General features: G+C 40.9%; 2 protein-coding genes and 3 long non-coding RNA genes across 5 annotated transcripts in view; all 5 read left to right on the plus strand.

The window, feature by feature from the left end:
- LOC143703944 (histone H4) overlaps nt 1–151 on the plus strand; it is a 390-nt gene extending 239 nt beyond the window's left edge. The window contains exon 1 of the mRNA XM_077197397.1: nt 1–151. This exon is cut by the window's left edge and continues 239 nt beyond it. Within this exon, the coding sequence (XP_077053512.1) occupies nt 1–99 (99 nt within the window). The 3' untranslated portion in view covers nt 100–151.
- A 774-nt stretch (nt 152–925) lies between these two features.
- On the plus strand, nt 926–1,502 carry LOC143703885 (histone H2B-like). Its single transcript, XM_077197365.1, has one exon. It carries the CDS (start codon nt 926–928, stop codon nt 1,298–1,300), a length of 375 nt encoding a protein of 124 aa, XP_077053480.1. The 3' UTR covers nt 1,301–1,502.
- An 8,864-nt stretch (nt 1,503–10,366) lies between these two features.
- Nucleotides 10,367–11,222, plus strand: LOC143703945 (uncharacterized). The gene is made up of 3 exons (XR_013191494.1): nt 10,367–10,442; nt 10,699–11,047; nt 11,126–11,222. It is a non-coding gene; the product is annotated as an uncharacterized LOC143703945 (long non-coding RNA).
- A 107-nt stretch (nt 11,223–11,329) lies between these two features.
- On the plus strand, nt 11,330–13,108 carry LOC143703947 (uncharacterized). The gene is made up of 4 exons (XR_013191496.1): nt 11,330–11,452; nt 12,311–12,415; nt 12,499–12,677; nt 13,035–13,108. It is a non-coding gene; the product is annotated as an uncharacterized LOC143703947 (long non-coding RNA).
- Nucleotides 13,109–13,226: 118 nt separating this feature from the next.
- On the plus strand, nt 13,227–14,216 carry LOC143703946 (uncharacterized). Its single transcript, XR_013191495.1, has 3 exons — nt 13,227–13,346; nt 13,872–13,963; nt 14,104–14,216. It is a non-coding gene; the product is annotated as an uncharacterized LOC143703946 (long non-coding RNA).
- The last annotated feature ends 12,203 nt before the right edge of the window (nt 14,217–26,419 follow it).

The following is a 26,419-nucleotide window of genomic DNA, read 5'->3' on the forward strand; positions in this document are numbered from 1 at the left end:
ACCTACACCGAGCACGCCAAGAGGAAGACCGTCACCGCCATGGATGTCGTGTACGCGCTGAAGCGACAGGGACGCACCTTGTACGGCTTCGGGGGATAAACGCCTGAAACCGGAGAAACTGACGAACCCAACGGCTCTTTTAAGAGCCACACACTCACGCACAGAAAGAGTTGATAAAATCCCACGTTTTCTGAATAAACTTCTGTAATAACCACACAATTACAGCTTCACAGTAACGTCGTTTTTTATTTCGACAAATTACTTAGGTCCTCATCTTCTATAGGTTACTAAAGAGAAATTATATGCCATTTCATAATCGAACAGGCCAAAGCCATATTCTAATTATGCATATAAATCTAATCAGCATTACTTTTCTCTGTGGATTTAATTAATACAAAATAACAGTTACATAAGAATTTCCACAATGTACATGATTACAAAGGAACACATTTAAGATATTACAATAGTTTACATATTAGGCCTAAGTTACATATACAAATAATTCTATAACTCAATGAATAATTTATCACATTGTAATTACTATTAACTACATGAATCACTATTTTACTTATATATTTTCTTTTTTAATTACACGATTGTGCAAAATACATGTATAGAACTGTTTATTTTCTCAAAATATCACTCAAATCTATTAAAAAAAGTGCGCGAAATGAAACAAAGGAAACTGTCGTTCAAACATGGGTGGTGGGCGGGGCTATTTTTAAGCGTCTGTGATTGGCCCTCGTTCCCCTCATGATGCTTTGAGTTGTCCAATGAAACATGAGGTTATGGGTTCGGCCAATGGCAACAGGCAATCAGATGGTTTGAGTCTCTCTTTTGTAAATTAGCATAGGTCAGTGTATAATAGCCTCTGTGTCGCTCCTGAGTTCACACTGACTCGTCAGTTTAACGATCATCCATTATCATGCCTGAACCAGCCAAGCCCGCGCCGAAGAAAGGCTCCAAGAAAGCCGTCACCAAGACCGCCGCGAAGGGAGGGAAGAAGCGTAGAAAGTCCAGGAAGGAGAGCTACGCCATCTATGTCTACAAAGTGCTGAAGCAGGTTCACCCTGACACCGGCATCTCCTCCAAGGCGATGGGCATCATGAACTCTTTCGTCAACGACATCTTTGAGCGCATCGCCGGTGAGGCGTCTCGTCTCGCTCACTACAACAAGCGCTCCACCATCACGTCGAGAGAGATCCAGACCGCCGTGCGTCTGCTGCTGCCCGGAGAGCTGGCCAAACACGCCGTGTCTGAGGGCACCAAGGCCGTCACCAAGTACACCAGCTCCAAGTAGAGTCCGAGGAGGCGCTCACACACAAAGGCTCTTTTAAGAGCCACACATCATCCTGGAAAAGAGATTATCACGCTTGTGGGGGAAACCCTTACTATTACTATTACCTACTACTAACTGTAGCTTATGTAGTTTAACATTTATGTAACGTTAAGTGTCCGATTTTCATTTTTTTGTGAACGTATTCTGGATTGCAGTGAATTGGATTAATCTGCAATATTTTTTAATGCGATGTAAAAGATGTAAATAAATTATGTTTATTTTTTTTTATATAAAGATTTTTTTGTAACTTACATTTCCAAAATAAATGCAGCCTTGCATTTAGACCTTGGCTAAACTTAGAACTGCCTAAATTCTTAATTAAAACCATAGCATATCAAGTATTAAGGAGAACAATGGTACTTGTTGTTTAAAGGACAAAACAAACTGAAGTTTAAAGCGGTGAAATAGATGAAACCTGAATGAATTACAGACACAAACAGATGAAAACTTGTGTAGGAAAACTGTCACTTCAATAAACTGAGATCAGTTTTTATTGTGTTATTTTTATTTTATTGTAGTGAGTTTGTAAATATGGAGTATTTATTTTTGGTTTTGAGTTTACCAGACAAATTATCCATCCGCTTGAAAACAGATTTCTGAACCAGCCTGAAAGCAACTGGTACAAGTATTACCTTCTGCTATAAATATTTACAATGCTTATAAACTATTTTAAGATGTAAAGTGAGTTGTTTCACATTTGTTACACTTTACAATAAGTCTCATTTGTTAACCCGTTAATGCATTTACTGACATAAACATTGAGCAATATTTTTTACAGCGTTTGTTAATGTTAGTTAAATGTGTTTATATTCATGTTAGTTCTCAGTGCATTAATGTTAACATATGCAACTCTGATCTTAAACATGTGTTAGTAAATATTGGGATTAACATTAACTAAGATTAAATATATGCTATAATTGTCATTCATTGTTAGTTTATGTTAACTATAATGTATAGCTAATGATAACAAATAACTAAGTGTTACTAAAATATCTGTCAACTCTCATTTACTGAAGCCAATGATGTTTACTTCCTAATACAATCTTATTGGAACTATTTTAAGATTTTAAAATAGTTTTACCATACCAAAATGTAGTCGAATAGTCTTCTCTGATTATTAGTGTTGATTATTATTCTGTATAGATTATAATGAGGTATATTCTTATCTTTGCACTATATTTGAATGTTAAAGTGTAAATTGCAGGTTAACCACCACAACCAATTAATGTGTAAATTAAAGTGCTCAATATATATATATATATATATATATATATATATATATATATTAAAAATTTCTGTCTTAAAATGACATTAATTGGGCTTTCTTCAAAGGAAGGATGTTTTTTACAGTAACTGGGTGATGACAGTCGTTCAACAGTCTGTGGTCATCGTTGCCTGATTCTCCTTTTCATGATGGGTCATACATAAGATCATATCTGGACTGCAGTGATTATCACAATACTTGACCTATAAAAATAAATCTTAATGTTTCTCGATTCTTGTTTGGTTGTCATGGTGCTGACGAAATGCCCGCGCAGCGTATTTTGCAGTCAGATTGCGAACAGCCCGTCCCCCCTTCACAACGACGAGCACATTTCACAGAGGGACACTCAAGTTTAGCTAAGTTATGTTAAACTAAAATGAAACAGAGCAACGTACTAAAGTTCGTGTCAAAAAGACCACGACCGCCCCAGGAGGAAGATAATGCAGATGTTCAGGAGCCTCAGCCATCAGTCTCGAGTAGTAAGGAGCTGAACAGCTCTGCTAGTGATTATGTTAATTCTGCCATTTCTCCGTTCTCTAACGTCTACCTCACCTACACGCCAGTGTACAGGTACATACAGTCATGTCTTAGGCTAATTAATAGGCATATATACACAAGTGTGCAATAATGAACACGAATGAATCATGATTTACTATCGCAGCGTTATGTGCGTTTGTTTCAGACTCGACTAAGTCTAAGGCGTTTTCACACCTGAAAGTCCGCACCAAGGTCCGAACCAAAGTTCACGTTTTTATACATTTTTATACTTTCAGAAAGTTTTGGTTTGGTTTCACACTGCAGTTATGCGAGCGCACTAAAGAACTTTACGTGAAATACTTGCGTCCTGTCGTCATCATCTATGTGGGCTGCATCTCGACATTGATTGGTTTGTAAATGGACCTGCGTCTGACGTCGGCGTGTTGTCAATTCGGCGGGTAACTTTGACAACATGAATGAACAGACGCATATCGTTGCAACTGTATTGTTATTTTTATGGCATAATTACCTGCAGCTCCAACTATACACAAGGCTAACGTTAGTTCAAATTCCCCAACTGAACGTCCTCGTCGTGCGCACATTTTTATCGTCGCCGGCAGGAAAGGAGGAGGAATGGACACTCTCCGTCTCTGTAGCGGATGTAACCCGATCTTTCCGTCGGGTGAACATCCGTAAAGCCGCGGGTCCAGACGGTATTCCGGGCCGCGTCTTCAGAAAGTGCGCGAACCAACTAGCTGGTGTTTTTACGGACATTTTCAATTGGTCCCTCTCCTTGTCTGTAGTCCCCACATGCTTCAAAACGTCCATCATCGTACCTGTACCGAAGCAAACCAACATCACCTGCTTAAATGACTGTCGCCCTGTTGCTCTGACCCCCATCATCAGTAAATGCTTTGAGAGACTAGTCAGAGATTACATCTGCTCTGTTCTACCTTCCTCACTGGACCCACTGCAGTTTGCATACCGCAATAACCGCTCCACTGATGATGCTATTGCATCTACAATACACACTGCTCTCTCCCACCTGGAAAAGAGGAACACATATGTGAGAATGCTATTTGTAGACTACAGCTCAGCATTCAATACCATAGTGCCCTCCTTGCTTGATGTGAAACTCCGGGCTCTGGGCTTAAACAGCTTGCTGTGCAGCTGGATCCTGGACTTCCTGTCAAACAGACGCCAGGTGGTTAGAATAGGCAGCAACATCTCCTCATCACTGACCCTCAACACTGGAGCCCCTCAGGGCTGTGTTCTCAGCCCACTCTTGTACTCCTTGTACACATATGACTGCGTGGCAACTCACAGCTCTAATTCCATCATCAAGTTTGCTGATGATACTACGGTCGTAGGTCTGATCACCGACAACGATGAAACGGCCTACAGAGAGGAGGTGCTCACTCTGACGCACTGGTGTCAGAGGAACAACCTCTCCCTCAACATCAGCAAAACCAAGGAGCTAGTGGTCGACTTCAGGAAGAACGACAGAGAACACAGCCCCATCACCATCAATGGAGCACCGGTGGAGAGAGTCAGCAGCTTCAAGTTCCTCGGTGTCCACATCACAGAGGAACTCACATGGTCCGTCCACACTGAGGCCGTCGTGAAGAAGGCTCATCAGCGCCTCTTCTTCCTGAGACGGCTGAGGAAGTTTGGAATGAACCGCCACATCCTCACACAGTTCTACACCAGCACCGTCGAGAGCATCCTGACTGGCTGCATCACTGCCTGGTATGGCAATACTACCAGCCGTAACCGCAAAGCCTTGCGAAGGGTGGTGCGCACTGCCAGCCGTATCATCGGAGGTGAGCTTCCCTCCCTCCAGGATATTTATGCCAGGCGGTGTGTGAAGAAAGCTCGGAGGATCATCAGAGACTCTAGCCACCCGAGCCATGGGCTGCTCTCACTGCTACCCTCAGGCCGGCGGTACCGCAGCATCAGGACACACACCAGCCGACTCCATGACAGCTTCTTCCCACAAGCAATTAGATTTCTAAACTCTTGATCCCTCATGATCAATAACCATAAACATTCTAACTGTCAACACAGCACAACATAACCTACTGCATTTACATAATATATATATATATATATATATATTTGCACCTTACGAGTATCTACTCTATGTATAATTACCTCTTTTTGTATTTTTGTATACTGTTGTATATGTAAATTGTTGTATATTGTATATTGTTGTATATTGTAAACTGTTGTATATTGTACATTGTATATTATTATTGTTCTGTTAGTGTATATGGTACTGTAAATCTGATGTTTGCTGTAATTGTTTTCGTCACATCGTGTCATACTGCTATGTTGCTCGGAACTGCACCTAAGAATTTCACCCACTGTTGCACTTGTGTATATGGTTGTGTGACAATAAAAGGATTTGATTTGATTTGATTGATTTGAATGGTCATCAGACCATGATACTTTAATTAAAAACCTCGTCTCCTCCTCTCCCCATGTGCGTACGGCTCATTTTTCCTGCCACCTTCTGTTTTTTCGGCTATGCGGGAACCACCGGAACTTCCTGTAAAAGGTCTGAAAGTCCGAACCATACAGAAATGCTTTCACACTAGAAACGAAACAAACCTTTTTTTCAGTTTGATCCGGACTGAGACTACCTCTTTTCGTCGGACCAAATTTCCTCTGTTTGGTCCGGACTGTGATCCGGGGTAGGTTTCACACCTGTAATTTTGATTCGGAACAAACTGAAAAGTCCGAAAGTCCGGACTAAACAAGGTAGGTGTGAAAGGGCCCTAAGGCCAGCACTCAGGACGTAACAGCCCCATCCGACTTATCCACCATTGATGACCCTGTTACCCAGCCCAAACTCAGTTCATTTCCAGTCACCACTATAGCAGGCAAAGAAAGAAGTTTTAATGTCCGGTGGTACGAAAAGTTCCCATGGCTAGAGTACAGTATTTCGAGAGACGCTGTGTTTTGTAAGCCATGTCGCCATTTCCCTGAAGCAGCCACTGAGAGCCGATTTATAAAAACTGGCTTTAGAGACTGGAAGCATCTCTCCCAGTGTTGTGTTTAAACACGAGGCTAGCAGGGACACATGCTACAGCGCTGGGCAGGTCTGAAGGATACCGACAAAGCCATAAACCAGGACGGGGAAATATAATTAACCAGCTGCACAAAGATGCTGTCAACAGTTCGTTTCTGGAAAGGAATAGAGAACACTTTAAAGTTGTAATAGACCTCGTTTTTTTTTGTGCAAAACAAGACATTCCCTTGTGTGGGTATCGTGAAACTGAAGAGGCACTGAACAAAGGTAACTTCTTAGAATTATTTCTACTGATCTCCAATTATCATCCAGAAATAAAAAGACGACTGGACGAATTGCCTAGAAACGCGAAACTCACTAGCCCTGATATTCAAAATGAAATCCTGGAAATAGCCGCATCAATAATTATCCGCAAAATAAAGGCGGTTTTGCACGATGAGACAGACACGCATTATGCAATTTTAGCAGACGAATGTAAAGACTTATGAAAAAAAGAGCTTGTGGCAGTCTGTATCCGATACATACATAAAGGCCTGCTGAAGGAAAGGGCTGTGGGGTTTGTAGAGACAGGGAACATGAGCGCAAGTGCTATATCAGCAAAACTCCTGCAAGTATTGGCGCCATTACAGCTGGATCCAGGTTTGTGCGTTGGATTTGGGTTCGATGGGGCATCGGGTATGTCCGGCAATAAAGGAGGAGTGCATGTAATTTTAAAGAAAACCTTTCCTCATGCAGTACATGTGCATTGTAATTCCCACCGCCTTAACCTCGTCCTGTGCACAGCATCAAAGGTGTCCCCTAGCATATCAACATTTTTTGACATCATTAACAACCAGTATAGTTTAATGACGGGGTCACATAGGCATGCTAGATTTATGGAAATGCAGCAACAGCTGCGGCCAGGGAAAACGAATTTGGAGCTAGAGAGGTCCTGTGACGTCAGACGGAGCTCGCGGTCAAGTGCAGTGAGTAAAGTGCTGACACTTTTGGGTCCTATATTGGAGACTCTTGCTGAATTTTCTGAAAGCTCAGGCAAGACAGAACTTGAGGCAGACTCAATACTGCAACAAATGCAAACTAAAAAAATTCTGTTTCTACTTGTAACGTTCAACAAGTTGTTTGAAACGAGTGACTTTGCCACTAAGGGCTTGCAGTCTGCCACTATATCAGTAGCAGATTGCATTGATCTAATCGAAAGGCTTAAGGAGAGCTACACTACATTCAGAAATGAAGAAAATGACATTGATAAAGTTATAGCACTGATGGATGATTTGATGAAAATGCATGAGATTGTGAATTTGGACGTCACTGGGGCGCGAAAGAGGAAGTTGCCAGCTAAGTTGGGCGATATGTTGATCGAGTCTACCGTGGGCAAAGCATCACGATCAAGGACAACTCTGACCTGAAACAATTGTGGAATGATATACTAGACAGGCAGATCATGGAACTGAACACCCGTTTTAAGGCTGACACGTACGGGTTACTGAGAGCAGCCGCTGCTTGCTTGCCTCAGGTCAAACACCTTCGGCAACAAGACTTTGTTACAGCCTGCCCGTGCACACTTTAACATCAGTGTTGATGATTCTGAACATGAGGTGTTTGTTCAGCAGCTAGAAAGAAAAGTATCAAATGGCAGGGCATTTCCATCACTTGTGGAGGTGCTCGATGCATGCCCATGCGATATCTTTCCAAGAATGAACCGTCTCCTACGAGTCCTCATCACACTACCAATAACAAGCTGTACTGTCGAACGATTCTTTTCCACTGTAAATGGGATAAAAACTAGTATCAGAGCAACAATGTTGACACATAGACTGAACTGTTTGTCCCTGCTCTCATTTGAAAGAGAATTGACTGAATTGTTGGACTATAACGAAATCATTGCAGTGTTCAACTGTAAGCCCCGTCGTCTCCTGCTATAAGCTATCCAACAAAAGTAAGCCAATCTACGTTTACTATGTAGTTGCCTAGTCAATGTTGTTTATTTAACGTGGTATATGTGGCCGCTGAGCCAGACTATGACCAAGCATTGTTTTTACACACTGTCCACTACTGTCCTGCTGATTTGCATCTGTCAGATGCGCGTGTGTGTGTGTAGTGTGGCCGTGCGCAGTGGAAATGCTGTTCTTATCGTTATGTTCTTAACACTGCTTATGATGACATACATGCTTGTGCTCTGATTAAACTGTGGTGTATTCAAGCAGGTGTAAGTTGCGTCGGCCTATTTTGATCACAGATGCATTTTAGGCTGTGCCCACCTGATTTTGTCTGGGCCCACCTACATTGTGATTCCTGGCTACGCTAGTGACTACTAGTATATCCCATTATCCTAAAACTGGGTTATTTTAGTGATAAATGTTAAGTGGTACGTGTTCTTTTACTGAATCATGTTTGCTGTAACCTGTAATGGTAAATGGAAAGTTAGAACCATGACGTCATTAGGACAGATAAGCGAATGCCTGTGTGATTTAGCTGAAGTTCTTAAAGTTACATCCACATAACGTTACATTTCCAGAACCCTGGCAAAGTAGGTATGTTTGTAGCCAGGTGGCTAGTGAGCTAGCATACAAACAGTTGTTCCTATACTACAGGATACGTATGTTTTGTAGTTAACGTTAGGGGGATAGCGTTAGTGAGATAAGTTACCCTGTACTGTCTGAACGATATATATTTGCACATACACACATTCAACAAATATGTGCAAACAAATGCGAGATATTGCATTACTTTCAATGTAGATATATAATTTATTCATTTAGCTGACACTTTTATCCAAAGCAACTTACAATTGCTGTATATGTCAGAGGTCGCACGCCTCTGCAGCAACTAGGGGTTAAGTGTCTTGCTCAGGGACACATTGGTGTCTCACAGTGGATTCGAACCCGGGTCTCTCACACCAAAGGCATGTGTCTTATCCACTGCGCCATCACCACCCCATATAAGCTTAATCTGCATCTATATCTTAAGAACTACAGATCATGAAACTGTCGACCAATTAAGTTTGTGTTGCCAGAATCACAAACGTTTATTTTTAATGCACAACATGGTGTTATTATTATTTTTTGTACAGTAAGAAACTATATTTCCGTGTAGCCAATTGCCTTATATCACCAAACAATTTTACATGTGCTTGCAGGTACCAGCCACATCAGTTAGCCTATCAAGGAACAGCAGGTTAGTCTTTCCATGTAGCACCAACTTGAGCCATAGCCATGATTGCATATGACTCATGAGTGTGTATTACTACATTTATTTATGTATTGTACATGCAGTTTAATGTAGCAGCTTTAATGTAGTTAGGCTTGATGTTTCTGCTTTCCAAGCAACTAGCCTACTTTCTATGGAGAGTTTCTATGGTTTATATAGCAATATGGTTACAGTTCCCTTGCTAAAATATGCTGTGTTGATTTGGTTTAAGATTGTAAACTGCATTTTCTTATAAATGTATTGTTTTTATAAATTAATTATAAACTTTCTTTTAACAGATTTGAAGAACCTCTGTAATCTCTCTGCCTTTTGCAGTATAACGCAGACAAGTGAGTTAATTAAACTTCGGACCTTAAACACTCGCATCACCAACGAATCACTGGCACCCAATTACCCAGCATTGAAAACATTTATCTGAGCACTGCCTTCTTGGGTAGGAAAAGAAACCTTATCAGTGATGTTTCCCACCTTAACCATGGACGTTAAACCTTTCAGGAAGTTGTATGCAAACCACTACCCAAATATTTTAATTTGTTTTTATGTGTACTTTGCTTTGTATCGCCCTCAGGTGTAAAAAATTAAATGACTGAGAAAGTCATCTGATCGGCCTACTGCACACCATTGAAAAATATGGAGGAGGAATTACACCGTGATCTTGAAGAAATCTTAGTCAAAATCAAAATCTTTAGGTGTACAGAAAGCATAAATCAAATATTATTTTCCGTTTACTTTACTCTAGACCGATCTGGAAGACCAGTGGCCTCAACCATTGCCTTTGCAAGTAACTCAAGAAGTTGAGCTCCGTAAGCAATTGTTTTTTGTTGATTTCATGTACACTGAGTGTGTTCAACAAAATACTGTATTTCTATTACATATCTTTGACTTATTAGTCTCTTTGACTATACTAACAGACAGGTAATTTTGTAAAAAACATTTTCAGATGAGCTCCTGAACAGTTGAAAAGAGTTCCCCTCCATTCCTTACAAGTAATCCCATTTCATGTTGATTTGCATCTGTTCTGTTGTCTGAATGCAATTGTCTAATTCTAGGAACTGCAAGCACACCTGAAGTCTCAACTACCAAACAACAGTTTGGAGTTATAGATGCACAATGGATTATTGGTAAGTTTACCTCAAATGTTTTTACCCACCGGAACTGTATCACTGACTGTCTTCATAAAGTCCCTCTGAATTAATAAAAGTGCATTTTTAAAAAGAAAACTTTTTGTGTTAAATGTACAAATTTCCGAGAGATTACTTTTTTTCATGTCTTTTTAAACAATATAAACTTTGTGTGCAACATGAAGAGTTTGTGCTCTTGGTTTACACGCTTCTAACATGTAAGAATTGTAATGTAATTACATTTTTTTATTGCAAGATTTACAACTACAGCTACTCCAAAATGCAATGGACTGTGATGAACCCAGATCAGCAGCATCTCATGATTGGGCATTGAGGCGAACGCTGGCAGGAAGCAAGGCCAAAACTCCTTAACAGTTTGCTTGCCTCAGACTGTGTGCATTATGGTCCTTGTGATCACTGCAGCTCGAAAGAAGCAGTCAAGGACTGTTTCCCGAAACCCCGTTACTGTGGGCAGTGTGACGTTTCTATGCATCAACATCTAGTTTTGCACAACAGAGAGACTCAAATAGATGGGTTTTATAAACCTCTCCCACCATCAACTGCTGTGCAAGACCTTAGTGGCCAAAATGTCATATATGAGCGAGGTAAAAAGTACTTGAAAGCTTCAAAATGTTGTTATTTATTTCCTTTTTTATAGTTAATATGTGTTTCCTTTCATCTAGTGTGTTTGCTGCCCATTACACAACCTGACAAAATTTGTGATTGTGACCATCAAAACCTGTCTGTTGTAGCTGGACGATCAGGTGTACTTATCTGTATTTAAATGGTTGACTGCAATGTTTTGTATTGTATTTGTCTATTGGTCTGAAGAGTATCAATGTGTGTTTACTATTTATATATATTCTTTTTAAATCTTTGCAGGTCGCTATGACCTCTTCCTGCCAGTTATTAATTGCAGAACATGTCTTGCATCATGGACACCTGAGGTGGTGGACCTGTTGTTTAGTGGTTACTGGCCAGGCACTGTCGGGTTTCAAACCATATTGAGAGTGAGGAGTCACGTGCCGATTTGGGCGGGGTCTGAGCCTGTCGGCCATGATGGTAGGAGATGCTATCGGTTGCCAGGGGCAACGCCTTCAGAACTTCACAGAGGCGCTACTAAACGTTCCAGAGCTCTTTAATTTTTGCGCATTTATTATTTTCACGCATTTATTATTTTGGCGGGACAGAGACGGATCTACGAATATGAGGGGAAAAAAGGAAGGAAGTAAAGCAATGCAAAAAGATAAGGCGAAAGAAAAGGGACCTTACAGGAACAAGCTCACACCAAGCGCAAAACAGCGGTATTTGGAGAAGTAGCATCAAGATATTTGTTCTTTTGCACTAATAACAGTAGGCCTATTATTATTATTACTTATGTTGTCCAAAAAATATATATTCAGTTCTCAATAAATATTGTTAAGCCATATCAAGTTGTTTCAAGCATTTATTTCAAAGAAATAAAAAAGTAATGAACAAGGCACTCAAACAACACTTTTGCACATGTTCGTTAAGCCACAGCAGACAATCTTATCAAAGGCATCAGCCAACCAAGCAATCCAGCGTCTCGTCAGGTCAGAGACTTGCTTTCCCTGATGCTGTGTCCATTTCGGTAACCTAAAAAACTGTATTCCATTGTTCCTATGTTTTCCGTATGTATCGTGTGAGGTACTGGAGCAGTTTTTAACGCAGCAGTGACGTCCAGGCATGGTAAAAGAGTGCGGAATTGCGAGAATCTCCTCTACTACCGAGTTAACAACACACAGAAACAATCATGTTTTCATTGTTTTGCCGCGGTAATCCTGCCAACATGGCGGAGAGGGGAGCGGCTCTGTACAATGACGACAACTCCTCACTCTCAATACCAGGTAGACCTTTACACATCTTTTGAGGAGCTGAAGATCACTGCACCTGGGCTTTCAAGACAAGCATTTGTGAATATGTTACAACAGCGCTCACAACAATTTGGAAGGGTAAGACTTGGAAATCCATTCGTTTTTTGCATTTACGCAAGTCTTACTGGCATGTCACTGTATTCAAATTTTCATAATTCCAGAGTGGTAACATTTGTGGCAACGTCTTCCAAAAAGCTTTCCTTGAATGGACATATTGTCATCATGAAAGAGAAAAACTCTGCGGCATTGATCACTTCTCTTGCCCAGCTTGCACCCCAGATACAGTTGCTGTTTCTGCAGATGGAAACAGAAAATTATATCGATTCAACAAAACAAAGAGGTATATTATTACATCTATATTAATCATTTAGCAGACGCTTTTATCCAAAGCGACTTACAAATGAGGAGAACAATGGAAGCAATCAGACCAACAATAGGGCATTATTATACAAGTGCTGTAACAAGTCTCAGTTAGTCTAGCACAGTACACATAGCAAGGTATTATTTTATTTATTTTAATCAGGAAAAAAATATATAATAATGTAGAATAGATAAAAGGTAAGTGCTAGTATTAATTGGTCTGGTGTTGACATAAAAGATGTCTAGATTTTTTTTTAATCAATATATTATTAATAACATTACTCTGTCAACATTTCTTGTGAATATTTTTAGTCATTAACATATTTTCTTTATGTAGGGCAGAGGGACAACGATTTTTAGATGGAGTTTTTCTGGCCAATGACAAAGATGTAGCAACATTTGTTAATTGTGAGTTTGCAGACACTGCATATTGCTTAGAGGTCTGAACATGTTTGGAGGGGAGATATTTGCATACCCTCTGTTTCTTGAACTTGATATTTTTATTTTGGACATCTGGTGTGTATGCTGTAGGTGCAGTGGGGTGGCAAAAACCAAACAGGGGCAGGCTCAACGATTGGTGAAGAAGTTGAACAAGTAAACAGCTTTTTGTCCCGTGTGGCCCTAACTACAAAATACATGAGTAAGGCTGGTAAGTGGTCATTTTTTACAGTTCTCACGTGTTGTGCTTTGGTAGCGTTATGATTGTTAAAACAGCTTGCTTTTTGATTGTTTTCTTTCATTCATCTTACTTGGTGACTAACCACTAGTTGAAGAATCAGGATTTAGTTTGTATATATTTGATATGGCACTGTGTTACAGGTACATGGAAAAGGCATCTGTGGAACATCAACATGGGCTCTAAAAAGACGAACACCAAATGTGATGAAGAGGGCCTAGAGCTGGCAGTTTGCAGACACTGCATATTGCTTAGAGGTCTGAACATGTTTGGAGGGGAGATATTTGCATACCCTCTGTTTCTGCAAAATGAACTGGCCACAAAAACAAACTGCAAGTTCTTCTGCACTGACATAATGTGTCGATATTGGCCCTATCTGCAAAAGGTGGCTCTAGCATTCCCAGAAATGCAAAACTTAACTCAGATGTTTCTTTCATTCATCTTACTTGGTGACTAACCACTAGTTGAAAAGCACATTTAATCATTTCATCATTACAGCACGAGTAGATATGACCACATTGCATGCCAGAGGATGGAATGAGCGAAAAAAAAGAAACCTGCACAAGTATTTGTCTACACGGTACTTGAAGGTAAGTAAAAATAAAGATTTCATCAATCGAGGTTAAATTTCATCTCACTTAAGTCCACTGATAAGTTGTAAATACTTAGTACCTAATACTTTCAGTATTGCAGAAGGTTTGTGTGACTTTCCGTTAATTATATTTTTGAGACTATCCAAAAGACAAAGGACGTCAAAGAGGACATTGAGGCTATAAAGAAGTGCACTCAAAGGTCTGATGAGGAACTGCAACAGTGGGTCACTGATGTGAGACAGTGGGCAGTTGACAGTAAGTATTTACTTGTTGCTTGAAATAAAATCTGGTAAGTGAACGGTTTGTTTTCTACAAACTTGAAAAACATTAACGTTAATTGTAAGACAATTATATGCTATGACTGAGGGCGGCTATTTTGCCGTGGACTGGGTTTCATGTTCAACGCACAACTCTTTCAGATTGTTTCTTTCATGCTGAGTAATTAGGATAAAAAAGCGCGATTTTGTTAGTTTGCTTAAAAACTATTAACGTTTCCTGTCGTTTCAACAGCAAGGCAGATTTCTGATTATCACGGGATCAGCCATTTTGACGAACTTCACAAGTGAGAGCGCCCGTCAATTCCGCAGTGAGCTAACTTAACGTTAACGTTAGTGGAGTTTTTGCATGACATGTAAAATTGCGATCTCTTGCACTGGTAAGTGACAAAACAGTTTGTTTTATTCAAAAAACAGTAACTGTACAAGTATATGTTTTGACTGGGGTTATTTTGTCAATAATGATGCTAAAGAATTGGGAGTTAATCAGGGTTTCAGTTTCTTTCCTGCTCAGCAAGTAACGTTAGGATTTTTTTTTTAAATCGATTTTAAAAAAAAGATATTTTTGATGAAGTCTGAGAGCTCTCTGACCCCTCCATAGACAGCAATTTAATGAACACTTTCAAGGCCCAGAAAGGTAGTCAAAAACATCGTTAAAATCGTCTGTGTGACTCCAGTAGTTCATCCCTTAATTTTATGAAGCGACAAGAATACTTTTTGTGCGCAAAAACTAGCCTGTGTCAGACTCTTACGCTGTTGACGTAACATAAACCGTGCAACGCTTCCAGAATGCCGGCTTACCGCTGGCCGACGCTATTCGGGTGACCACCACGATGCATGCGCGCGATTCGTTCCTTATCTGGTTGTTAAGTCGTGACGTAACCACTAATACTGTTTCCGGGTCCAAAGGCCGGGTCCTCTCTACCTACCTTCGGCTTTCGCTTGTGTTTTTAAGACTTGGACTGTTTATGTTACGTCAACAGCGTAAGAGTCTGACACAGGCTAGAAGAAATTGTTGAATTAAGTCGTCATTTTTGTTTGTTTTTGCGCACAAAAAGTATTCTCGTCGCTTCATAAAATTAAAGGACAACTCTGGCGCAAAATGAACTTATGGTGTAATATCACATTGGTACCGAGTCGACCGTTCTCTGGGATTTGTTTCATTGATAATCGAATGTAAAGAGTTTTATCTCTAAAAACTGTTTAGCTTAAAACGCTAGTATATGGGGCAGCGACTAAGTAACAATAAATCGCTAGTTAAAGGATTAGTTCACTTCAAAATGAAAATTTCCTAAATAATTTACTCACCCCAATGCCAACCAAGATATCCATGTCTTTCTTTCCTCAGTGGAAGAGAAATTAAGTTTTTTGAGGAAAACATTTCTGGATTTTTCTTCGAATAATGGACTTCAATTACAACCAACGTTTTGAAGTCCAAATCAATGCTGTTTCAAAGGTCTTTGAAGTGCTTCAACAGACTGTGCACAATCGCAGCTGAGGAGGAGGGGCTTATCTCGCGCGACGATAGGTCATTTTCAAAAATAAAAAAAATATACACTACAATTGTTCGGATTGAGCTGATCTGCAACGCGCCGGGAACTACGTCATCACGTTGAAAGGTCAGGCTCGATGTCGCCGGCGCCAGCGGAAGTGCCGCCCACTCGACCGTGCGAAGGAGGATAGTTCAAATTGTATCGGTCGCTTTGTAAACAGTGATGACGTAGTTCCCGGCGCGTTGCGTTGTTCTCTTCTTTAGCATTGTCCATTTCGGCTGGAGACAACCAACAAAAACAAATCCACTTCACGCCAGCATCCTTTTTAACCCATCCTAACTTACTTGCGTCCCAATTCACCCTAAGGCGTGAGTAAATTATCAGTTCTTACATTGAGCTTAAAACCCCAAGGTTTCTCAATGAGTCACTTTTTTGAGGTAGCCATCAAGAAACATAAGCTCCCACTACCCAAACTGACTTACTTCTTGATGTCAGCTTTTTCCTTATGCCAAACAGGTGAGTCTATATAGCGCCCTCTAATGGCTTGTAGTGTTTCTACACCATTCCATTCTTACACTACAGAATAACTGTTACAGATATTTCATTCTGTTACAAGCTGTATAATGCCATATCCCAATACAATGATCTTCCAACCACCACAGAATCTGTAGATTCAATTGAAGACCTTCTGGCAACAGAAAGCCCGATCTGGCCTTGGGATTATGGTATGTGAAGTTTTGACATTATTCATTTTAGTCAATCCTCATTTAAACACTTCCTTAAATACTTCATTAAACTCCGACTTTCAAAGGAAAGAGACCCATGTGCTTTTCATTCGTTTCAGAACATCGGAGACCGACAATACATTTTTTTAAACCTTTTTGTTTTTGCCCACTCAAACTACACTCTAGAGTAGGGGTCACCAACCCTGCTCCTGGAGAGCTACTGTCCTGCAGATTTTAGCTCCAACCCCAATCAAACACACCTGGACCAGCTAATCGAGCTGTTCAGGGTTACTTGATAATTACATGCATGTGTGTTGGAACTGAAGTCTGCAGGACAGTAGCTCTCCAGGAGCAGGGTTGGTGACCCCTACTCTATAGGAAGTGAGTAAAGGTCTGATTCCTCAAAGTAAAGGAATAGATCACCCAAAAATTAAAACTCTGTCAGTATTTACTCTCCCTCATCTTGTTCAACCCCGTAAGACCTTCGTTCATCTTCGGGACACAAATTAAGATTATTGATTAAATCTGAGAGCTGGATCACTCCTCCATAGGCTTCTAAGGGATTGGAACTTGTTCCCTGAAAAGTTATTAAAGACATCGTTAAAATACAACCCCAAATCAGAAAAAGTTGGAACATTTTGTAAAATGCAATAAAATCAAGAATCTGTGATTTGTTAATTCTATTTAAACTTTTTTTAACTGACAAAAGTACAAAGAAAAGTTTTCCAATGTTTTCACTGACCAACATAATTATATTTCGTAAATATGAACAAATTTTGATTTTGATGGCTGCAACACACCCGAAAAAGTTGGGACAGAGACATGTTTACCACTGTGTCACTTCACCTTTCCCTTTAATTACACTTTTTAATCATTTGGGAGTTGAGGATACTAATTGTTGGAGTTCTGCTAGTGGAATATTTGCCCAATCATGTCTGATACGAGACAGCCGCTCAACAGTCTGTGGTCATCGTTGCCTGATTCTGCTTTTCATGATGGGTCATACATTTTCCATAAGATCATATCTGGACTGCAGTAAACAGGAGGAACATCCCTTCTGTGGTGCAGAGTGTCTAGAAACCACTCAGTTTTAGCACTTGCAGAATGAGGCCTGGCATTGTCTTGCTTCCCAGGAAAGATGTCATCTTGATGGCAGTTTATGTCTCTGTACAATCCAAATATATGCCTCCATGTCAATGGTACCTTCACAATAATGCAAGTGACCCATACCGTTTGCAATGATGCACCTCAATACCAGCACAGATGTTTGCTTCTGCACCTGTCACTGGTGAAAGTCTGGTTGGTCCCTTTCGTCTTTGGGACTGAGAACTCGATGTCCATTTTCTCCCCAAAAACAAGCTGAAACATGGACTCATCTGACCACAGCACACATTCCCACTGTCTTCTAGACCGTCTGAGATGAGCTCAGGCCCAGAGAACTCGCCGGCATCTCCACATAGAACTGATGTAAAGCTTTCTCCTTGCGTAACAGAGATTCAAGTGGCATTTCTTGATGCAGAGTCAGACTGAGTTCAGTGAAAATGGTTTTCCAAATTACTCCTGAGCACATGTGTCTGTATTTAACGGATTAGCATAATGGTATCTCGTGCAATGCCATCTGAGGGTTCAAAGGTCACGCACATTCAACAGAGGTCTCCTGCCTTACCCAACACAGACTGAGATTTCTCTGGATTCCCTGAATCTTGTGACAATATTATGTATGGAAGATGATGAAAGACATAAATACTTTGCAATCTTGCATTGAGAAATGGGATTTTTTATTTGTTTGACAATTCTCTCATGATATTTGGCACAAAGTGATGAGCCATGACCCATCTATGCTTAAAAAGACTGAGAAGCACTTTTACACCCAAACACGATACCCTCAACTATTACCAGTTCACCTGCTCATTGTGGACTGTTTCAAAAGACTGTTTGAAATTGTGGACTGTTTCAAAAAAGTTGGATAATCTAATTTGGATAATCTTTTCACTTTTATTTGGTCTCTGTCCCAACTTTTTTGGGGTGTGTTGCAGCCATCAAAATTTGTTCATATTTACAAAAAACAATTATGTTGATCAGTGAAAACATTGGAAAACTTTTCTTTGTACTTTTGTCAATTAAAAAAAGTTTAAAAAGAATTTACAAATCACAGATTCTTGATTTAATTGCATTTTACAAAATGTCCCAACTTTTCTTGATTTGGGGTTGTGTATATATATATATATATATATATATATATATATATATATATATATATATATATACACACGTAACATATAACTAATTACAATATGTTGCACGTTTATGAAAATAATGAAAGATAATGGCTTGTCTACAAAGAATATTTCACACAGTGATATTACTGATTATTAGATGTCACATGTCAATTATGACAACACTCAGAAGTCCATTTAAAAACTTTTATTAAAATTGAATTCATTATACAGTGAAAACAGTCTCCAGACTTGACAGGGTCAATGCAGATCCAGATTTGTGCTGCCTATAGAGAACAAAACACAAAAATTGAGTTGCACGACAGCTTCACAGACATCAATGTGATAAACAGCTTTCATTTATTTTACAGTTTATGGAACCACAATACATTCAACCAGGAGATGTGCCGAAACTAAATACCTTTAAATGAGATTGAAACTATGTGAGGGTGAGTACATTTTTGGACTATCTTTAAACACAATTCTAAGATCCTGATCTCCTCGATCCATGTTACAAAGCTAAAACCGCTCTCATTTGAACGTGCTCTTCAGTAGTTGTAGGGGATAGCGGGGTAAGTTGTCACATGGGTAAGTTGTCACACTGTTCATAACTCCAACACTAGAGGCTCTATCTCAAAAATCAAATAGCCACTTTGTGTGACTACTTCTTCTATAGTCAACTTCCTGTTCACATGTGGTCAAGATCACTCTAATCTGAGGTTAGCACAATTTTCTTATTTTTCTGCTTAAAAAGTAAAAAATGTGCACTTTACATTTTATGCAATACAACTTTGTTAGGTATGAATGTTAAAAATATTTTTTTTGCACAAAATAGAGGAGACAGTAACGAGTCTTTTGATACTTTAGCTAAAGTGCTATGTTGAGCTAACCTTGAAATTTAGCCAACATTAACACACATGTCGGTTTGAGGCAAGTTGTCTCACTGACTTTGGGGCAAGTCGTCACGTGTGACAACTTGCCCCTGTACAAAAAACACTTGGAACATGCTCAAAAAACATTGTAATATTGTAGGCTAATTTATTTGTAATTGCAATAAGGTTTTCGAAGGAAAGGCAGGAATTAAGTAAGGAAGGAAGAAAGGAAGGAAGATGGTTTGAAATTATCAACGAAAGACAGAGCATGGCAGTACACCACCTGACATAATGTTAAAGGCAGTCAGGCAGGTAAAGTTGCAGAACAAATCAATCAGAAGTACAGCGAAGGATTTTGACATAAATTACCGTACTCTAACTCGGTATTGTCAAAAGATTACCAGAGAAGACATTGAAAGTCAGACAGCCATGCCAACAACAACGGTTGGTTATACAAAGCCACGGAAGATTTTTTCACCTGTTTTGGAAAAGCAGCTTGTTGAGTACATTACTAGGTCAGCTGACATTTATTTTGGTCTGTCGCCAAGTGAGGTCAGAAAGCTTGCCTACCAGTTTGCTGTGGCACACCAGCTGAAATTTGCGCCTTTGTGGGCAGAAAAGGAAAAGGCCAGCAAAGAGTGGTTTACAGGCTTCTTAAAGCGACATACAACGGTGTCAATGATACCCCTTTTTCACCAAAAAAGAACTGGTTCGGAACTGGTGCTGGTTCAAAGTTGGTTCGGAGTTGGTTCAACTTGCGAACCTTCTCAGAACCTGTTTGTTTTTCCACTGACTAGAGCGCCCAGCGAACGACGTCGTTACGTCACTGCGTACGTCGCCATACGACTTAGCTATAAACGCTTGCAAGTACAACATTACTTTGGGATTATCTCTAACTCGTGTATCAAGAAGGCTTTAAAAACAATTGAAATATGTAAGTCTTTTCGTTTGATATGTAATCTTTTCTGATAAGTTATGTACCCCTGTCTTGTCTTTTTTTCTTCCCATTTATTTGTTCTATATTGTGACTTTTTTCTTCTTTGCTTACATAATGTTTTCAATAAAAAAAAAAAAATAAAAAAAAACTAGAAACGCTTGCGCCAACTTCAAGCATATCAATTACAATGGCGGACTACATCGTGTTTCTGCAAATGTTTCTCCTGGCTTTGCGATCCTATATTATGGTCAGAAAAGATGTTTTGAACACATCTAAACCCGCCCCCAGCCCCCGACGTAAAAGAACGGTTCTAGTCCAGCAAAGAGTTGGTGCCACTTTGGAACCAGTTTTCCTGGCCGAGAACCGGTTCTTTGGCTGTCGAAACACAAAGAACTGGTTCGCGCGCAGGCACCGGCTCCGAACCGGCTCTTAAAATGCTTTGGTGGAAAAGGGGTAAGAGAAAGCCAGAGGCTACTAGCCTTGCCACGGCAAGTAGCTTCAACAGAGAGAATGTTAATGCTTTCTTTGACAACTTAGAGAATGTGTTACACAGATATGAGTTTGGACCAGGAGATATTTGGAATGTTGATGAAACTGGGATCACCACTGTACATAAACCAGACAAAGTGTTGGCCAGACGTGGATTCAAACAAGTAGGGTCACTGACCTCTGCTGAAAGGGGAACCCTTGTCACACTGGCCTGTGCCATCTCAGCCACAGGGAATAGTATACCTCCATACTTTATTTTCCCCCGTGTCAACTTCCGCGATCATTTCCTGATCAATGGGCCACCTGGCAGCAAAGGAGGGGCAAATTCCTCTGGATGGATGAAAGACACGCACTTTGTTGACTTCCTGAGACATTTCAGTGAACATACAAAGTGCTCAAAGGAGAAGCCCTGTTTACTCCTTTTGGACAACCACGAGTCTCATCTGTCCATTGATGGACTCAATTATGCCAAAGAAAATGGCATAACCATGCTGTCATTCCCACCCCACTGCTCACATCGGCTCCAACCATTAGACAGGGCTGTCTACGGACCACTAAAGAGGCACATCAACAGTGCATGTGATGCCTGGATGAGGAACAACCCCGGGAAACCAATGTCAATTTATGACATTCCTGGGATTGTGGCAATTGCCTATCCCCTGGCTGCAACCCCCTTGAACATTCAAGCTGGCTTTAGGGTGGCTGGGGTTCAACCTTACAACAGAGATATATTTTTGGAAACCGAGTTTGCACCATCCTACGTCACAGATCGCCCTATTCAGAACCCTGCCATGCCAGGCCCCAGCACCAACTCTGCTCTGCTAGGCCCCAGCACCAACTCTGCTCTGCCAGGCCCCAGCACTAACTCTGCTCTGCCAGGCCCCAGCACCAACTCTGCTCTGCCAGGCCCCAGCACCAACTCTGCTCTGCCAGGCCCCAGCACCAACTCTTCTCTGCCAGGCCCACCACCAACTCTGCTCTGCCAGGCCCCACCACCAACTCTGTTCTGCCAGGCCCCAGCACCAACTCTGTTCTGCCAGGGCCCACCACCAACTCTGCTCTGCCAGGCCCCACCACCAACTCTGCTCTGCCAGGCCCCAGCACCAACTCTGTTCTGCCAGGGCCCACCACCAACTCTGCTCTGCCAGGCCCCACCACCAACTCTGCTCTGCCAGGCCCCAGCAACAACACTGCTCTGCCAAGCCCCACCACCAACTCTGCTCTGCCAGGCCCCACCACCAACTCTGCTCTGCCAGGCCCCAGCAACAACTCTGCTCTGCCAGGCCCCACCACCAACTCTGCTCTGCCAGGCCCCACCACCAACTCTGCTCTGCCAGGCCCCAGCAATAACTCTGCTCTGCCAGGCCCTAGCACTAACTCTGCTCTGCCAGGCCCCACCACCAACTCTGCTCTGCCAGGCCCCACCACCAACTCTGCTCTGCCAGGCCCCAGCATCAACTCTGCTCTGCAAGGCTCCAGCACTATCTCTGTTCTGCCAGGCCCCAGCACTAACTCTGCTCTGTCAGGCCCCAACACCAACTCTGCTCTGCCAGGCCCCAGTAATAACTCTACTCTGCCAGGCCCCAGCACCAACCCTGGCCTGCCTAGCAGGCCCAGTTATGCTTCTGCTATCACCAGCTCACCCTTACCCAGCAATGCTATTGCTGACAGCGGCCTACCTTCTCCAGAAGACATCCGGCCATATCCAAAAGCTGGCCCCAGAAAACCAGCCAGCAAAGGAAGAAAACGACGCAAATCAGAAATTCTTACTGACACGCCAGTGAAGCAGCAACTAGAAATAGAAAAGAATAAGGCTAAATCTAGCAAAAAGCTGTTCCAAAAGAAACGGAAGCAAGGGCCAAAATCTGGACCAACAAAGAACAAGGCAGCTAAAAGAAGAAAAATCATACAAGAGTCATCATCAGATGATGAAGAGTGCTTCTGCCTCGTCTGTGTAGAGCCATTTTCAAACAGTCGTCCAAAGGAGACCTGGGTAAAATGTGTAAAATGCAACAATTGGGCCCATGATGCTTGCACCTCCGGCCAGGCAATTTATGTGTGCCAGAATTGTGACTCTGGAGATGAGTCTGATTAGTCAGATACAGGGCATCTGTTTTGTTCAGAGGTTAAACATGTTAAATTAAACAAGTTATCTGCAGCATTCCATTCAGTTATCATGGATGTGCAAGCCAGACAACGTTTGAGTTTAAAGCTCAAAGTAAAGTGGTCTTGCCACTTAATGTGTTTTGATTGAAATGTGCATTGTTTGGATTTAAATAATTGTTTTTCCAGGTTCTCCAGGCACAATTGTTTATATTTCCAGTTCTGGTTGAAAAAAAAAAAATCATAAATAAAAAAAATTAAAAAATCAATATTCATATTGAAGTAGTTGTGTTCTTATTTTTAGATAATCTAGTGTGACAACTTACCCGCCGAAGGGGCAAATTGTCTCAAGTGCACACTCTCTATTCTACAGTCTACAACTCTATAATGAGATAAGATATGAAAATGTTATGAATAGAACATATGTGCCCAAGACTTCCTTCTTTCATTTGGTATGACATTCATACCATTGTGATGTATGGTGCTCAGTAAATGTTATACAGTGTGAAAAGTATGACAACATACCCCGCTCTCCCCTACATTAGCATTAACCGAAGGAGCGATACTCATCAGCACGCTGCAGTGTCGAACAACTGTACATACACACTGAAAAACATATTCATCAGTGCTTGTTGAATATCAGAGATAATCGTCTCACAATTCATACGCTTCTGAATTTCCTGCTCGATACAATTACTGTAAAAATGCTCCTGATTACATTTAAATGTAATGTTTGTATGTAAATGAGACTTGTCTATACTTTTTTTAACTTCACTGACTAATCTTTCCTCTTTCCTGAATCAGGACGTAAAAGTCTTTCCTAAGTTTAATAACTGGTGAATTCGTGGATTCAGGCGCTGGTTTACGCTGCACTCCTGATACTGTTATGGCTCTGCGTTTTGTGTTTTCTGGATTTATCCTCACCAAAAATCTGTAAATAGAAATATACTGAATAAGTAATTTGTAAAAAACACTGTTGTGTTATACTTTGCTTTTTTAGCATTCTACATGTATTTTCCCAGGTTGGGGAAGTAAAAATAAACTTCTAATGTCCGCATGGGTTTGAATGAACATAGTACTTTCACTGTAGATAATATGGACAAGCAATAATAGTTGTAATTACAATATCTTGCATGCAAATCAGTCCTAAGTGGCCACACTGGATAAAGTGTTCACTCTCACTGATCTGCTCATGCCAAACTGTATCCCATGAATTTTTATGGATTCATCAATAGTTGCTGGATGAATTCCAGGGCTGATGCGCCTCCACTTGATACTCCAGGCTGGAAATATAGAAACAAGCGAAGAAGACAGCAGATTTGAAGTCCTCCTGAGGGTTAAATGACATCTTAAATGACAGCATATTAAATAGCATCTGGGCACTGGTGACCTGCACGCAGAAAGGGCGACACAAGGAGTGCTTATGAGGGAGACATCATCAAATCGTTATACATCTAAAAATATATATTCATTGGCCATTAAATCCAGTAAAATAATTAAATCGGCAAGAAGGAAAATTACGTTATCTTTCTCTCTAAAGAAGGCCATCATTAGCAGTATGACAGCGATTGTTGAGTCCATGTTTTCGCCTTAGAGACGTTCAATGTCAGCAAGAGCAATTTTCACTTCTTTTGTCCAGCGATGAAGCTGAGTTTTGAAGAACTGGATTACCTCCTTCCTTTTCCAGCAACACATTCTCCCAGCATTTCTTCAAGCTCGATCAGAGACAGTGAAGTGCTGCATTAAAGACTTCTTCATAAACAGGAAAGGCCATCCTCTTTTCACTTCATGCACACTAAGCGAAGGAGTGGAGTTTATTGCACTGCGCTGACTTGCATAAGTTATAACCATCAAATCCTTCACTTTTACACGGTCTGCTTCTGAGAGAAAATTTATTTAAGTTCTTCTTTTTTATGATGTAGGGAGTCTATTGTCTCTCCTTCTGGTAGTTGAGATGGCTGCCAGTTTATGCAGCTTTTTCAGGCTGTGCTGGGTGGACATCATTTGTATCAGCAGGTCTTTCTGGCTTTCTGAGACGGGTGCTGTTTCTGTTAAGGTTATCCACTCTATTTTTCAGGTGTGAGGACAATGTGAAGTACGCATTGCCCATTCTGTCTCCTTCATCTGTTCTCTGTTCAAAGCTGTCAGGGTATTTGTCAACTACACTTTTAACAATCACTGTACACTGACTCCATGCTGGGTTTAAGCATTTGTCTCTCATGTTATCTACAATGATTCTAACCATGTGCCGTCTGTCTGCGTCTTCTGGGATGGTTTTCTGAGTAAGACATCTTTGTCGAGAGGGCCTAGTCTTCTCCAATGGAATTTCAAATGTCGAAGTCCATGTATTATTCTGCAAAGAAACATCGCACTGTGGTGAAGTCATTATTGAGGAGACTTCCAATTCAGTTACTGGAGTTATTGTCAGTGTAATTGTGTTGGTTATCTGACAAGGACCTCAGATGACTTCAGATTTCTAACAATGTTAGAGAGATGTTGAAGAAGACATGTCAGCGTCTCCTCACTCAAGTGGGCAAGAGTGCCCTTGATGATTGACTCCATGTCTTGCGACCTAAACAGAAAGAATGGAGAAGCCCAACAAGTTGGAGATCCAAATGTCTATAAACAGACACTGGGTGATAGTCTGCAAGCCCGTCGACACAAACACACACATAACGAGTCTCACTGACATGCTGTACACAGTGCACACCAAGATCCAACAGTGGCACTGACTCTCTGAAACAAAATGCACCTTTTCCTGGCAGACTATTATCAGAGCAATCTTCCCCAGCATCATCACTAACATCAAGAACAACACCCATTCCCTTCTTATGTGTTATACCTTTGTATTTGACCATGGCTGTCTCCATGATGCTACCAGTCAAATTACTGAGTCGTACAGCTTCCTGAATGGCGAAATTATATACAGTATGTGGGTATTAAATTCATTAGCCTGACCTATACTTGAAGAAAAGGAGGAAGGACATGAACATATGCCTGAAGCAACTGGTGCCTTTCTCCCAGAGTACTGGAGAGGTTTTTGAAGTGACTGCGTAACAAACTGCGTAAAATATGTGTGCTTACTCTCAAACCACATTGTCCAAAGACGATTGAGAGGAACAAATTTAAGAATTAGGTCTGGATAGTGGGGAAGGCAGTGGTGTTTTGGTTTGACCGGGTATCTAAGTGGAAAATATCCACTTCTATCTGGAGATACTCCCCGACGAGAACCTTGAGATAGGCTACATGATTGGTGTGAATCTTGGGTGAACAAACAAGCTCTTCAATTTCCCTGAGCCTCTAAACACAACTGCCACACTTGGTCATCAGGGGCATTTTTGAT

The sequence above is a fragment of the Siphateles boraxobius genome, unplaced genomic scaffold, assembly GCF_051911475.1.
Source record: "Siphateles boraxobius isolate OS27281-9 unplaced genomic scaffold, OSU_SipBor_1 39, whole genome shotgun sequence".
NCBI lineage: Eukaryota > Metazoa > Chordata > Actinopteri > Cypriniformes > Leuciscidae > Siphateles > Siphateles boraxobius.

What these genes read in the sequence shown, in the direction of transcription:
- LOC143703885 (XM_077197365.1), top strand. Translation starts at nt 926, where the DNA reads ATGCCTGAACCAGCCAAGCCCGCGCCGAAGAAAGGCTCCAAGAAAGCC.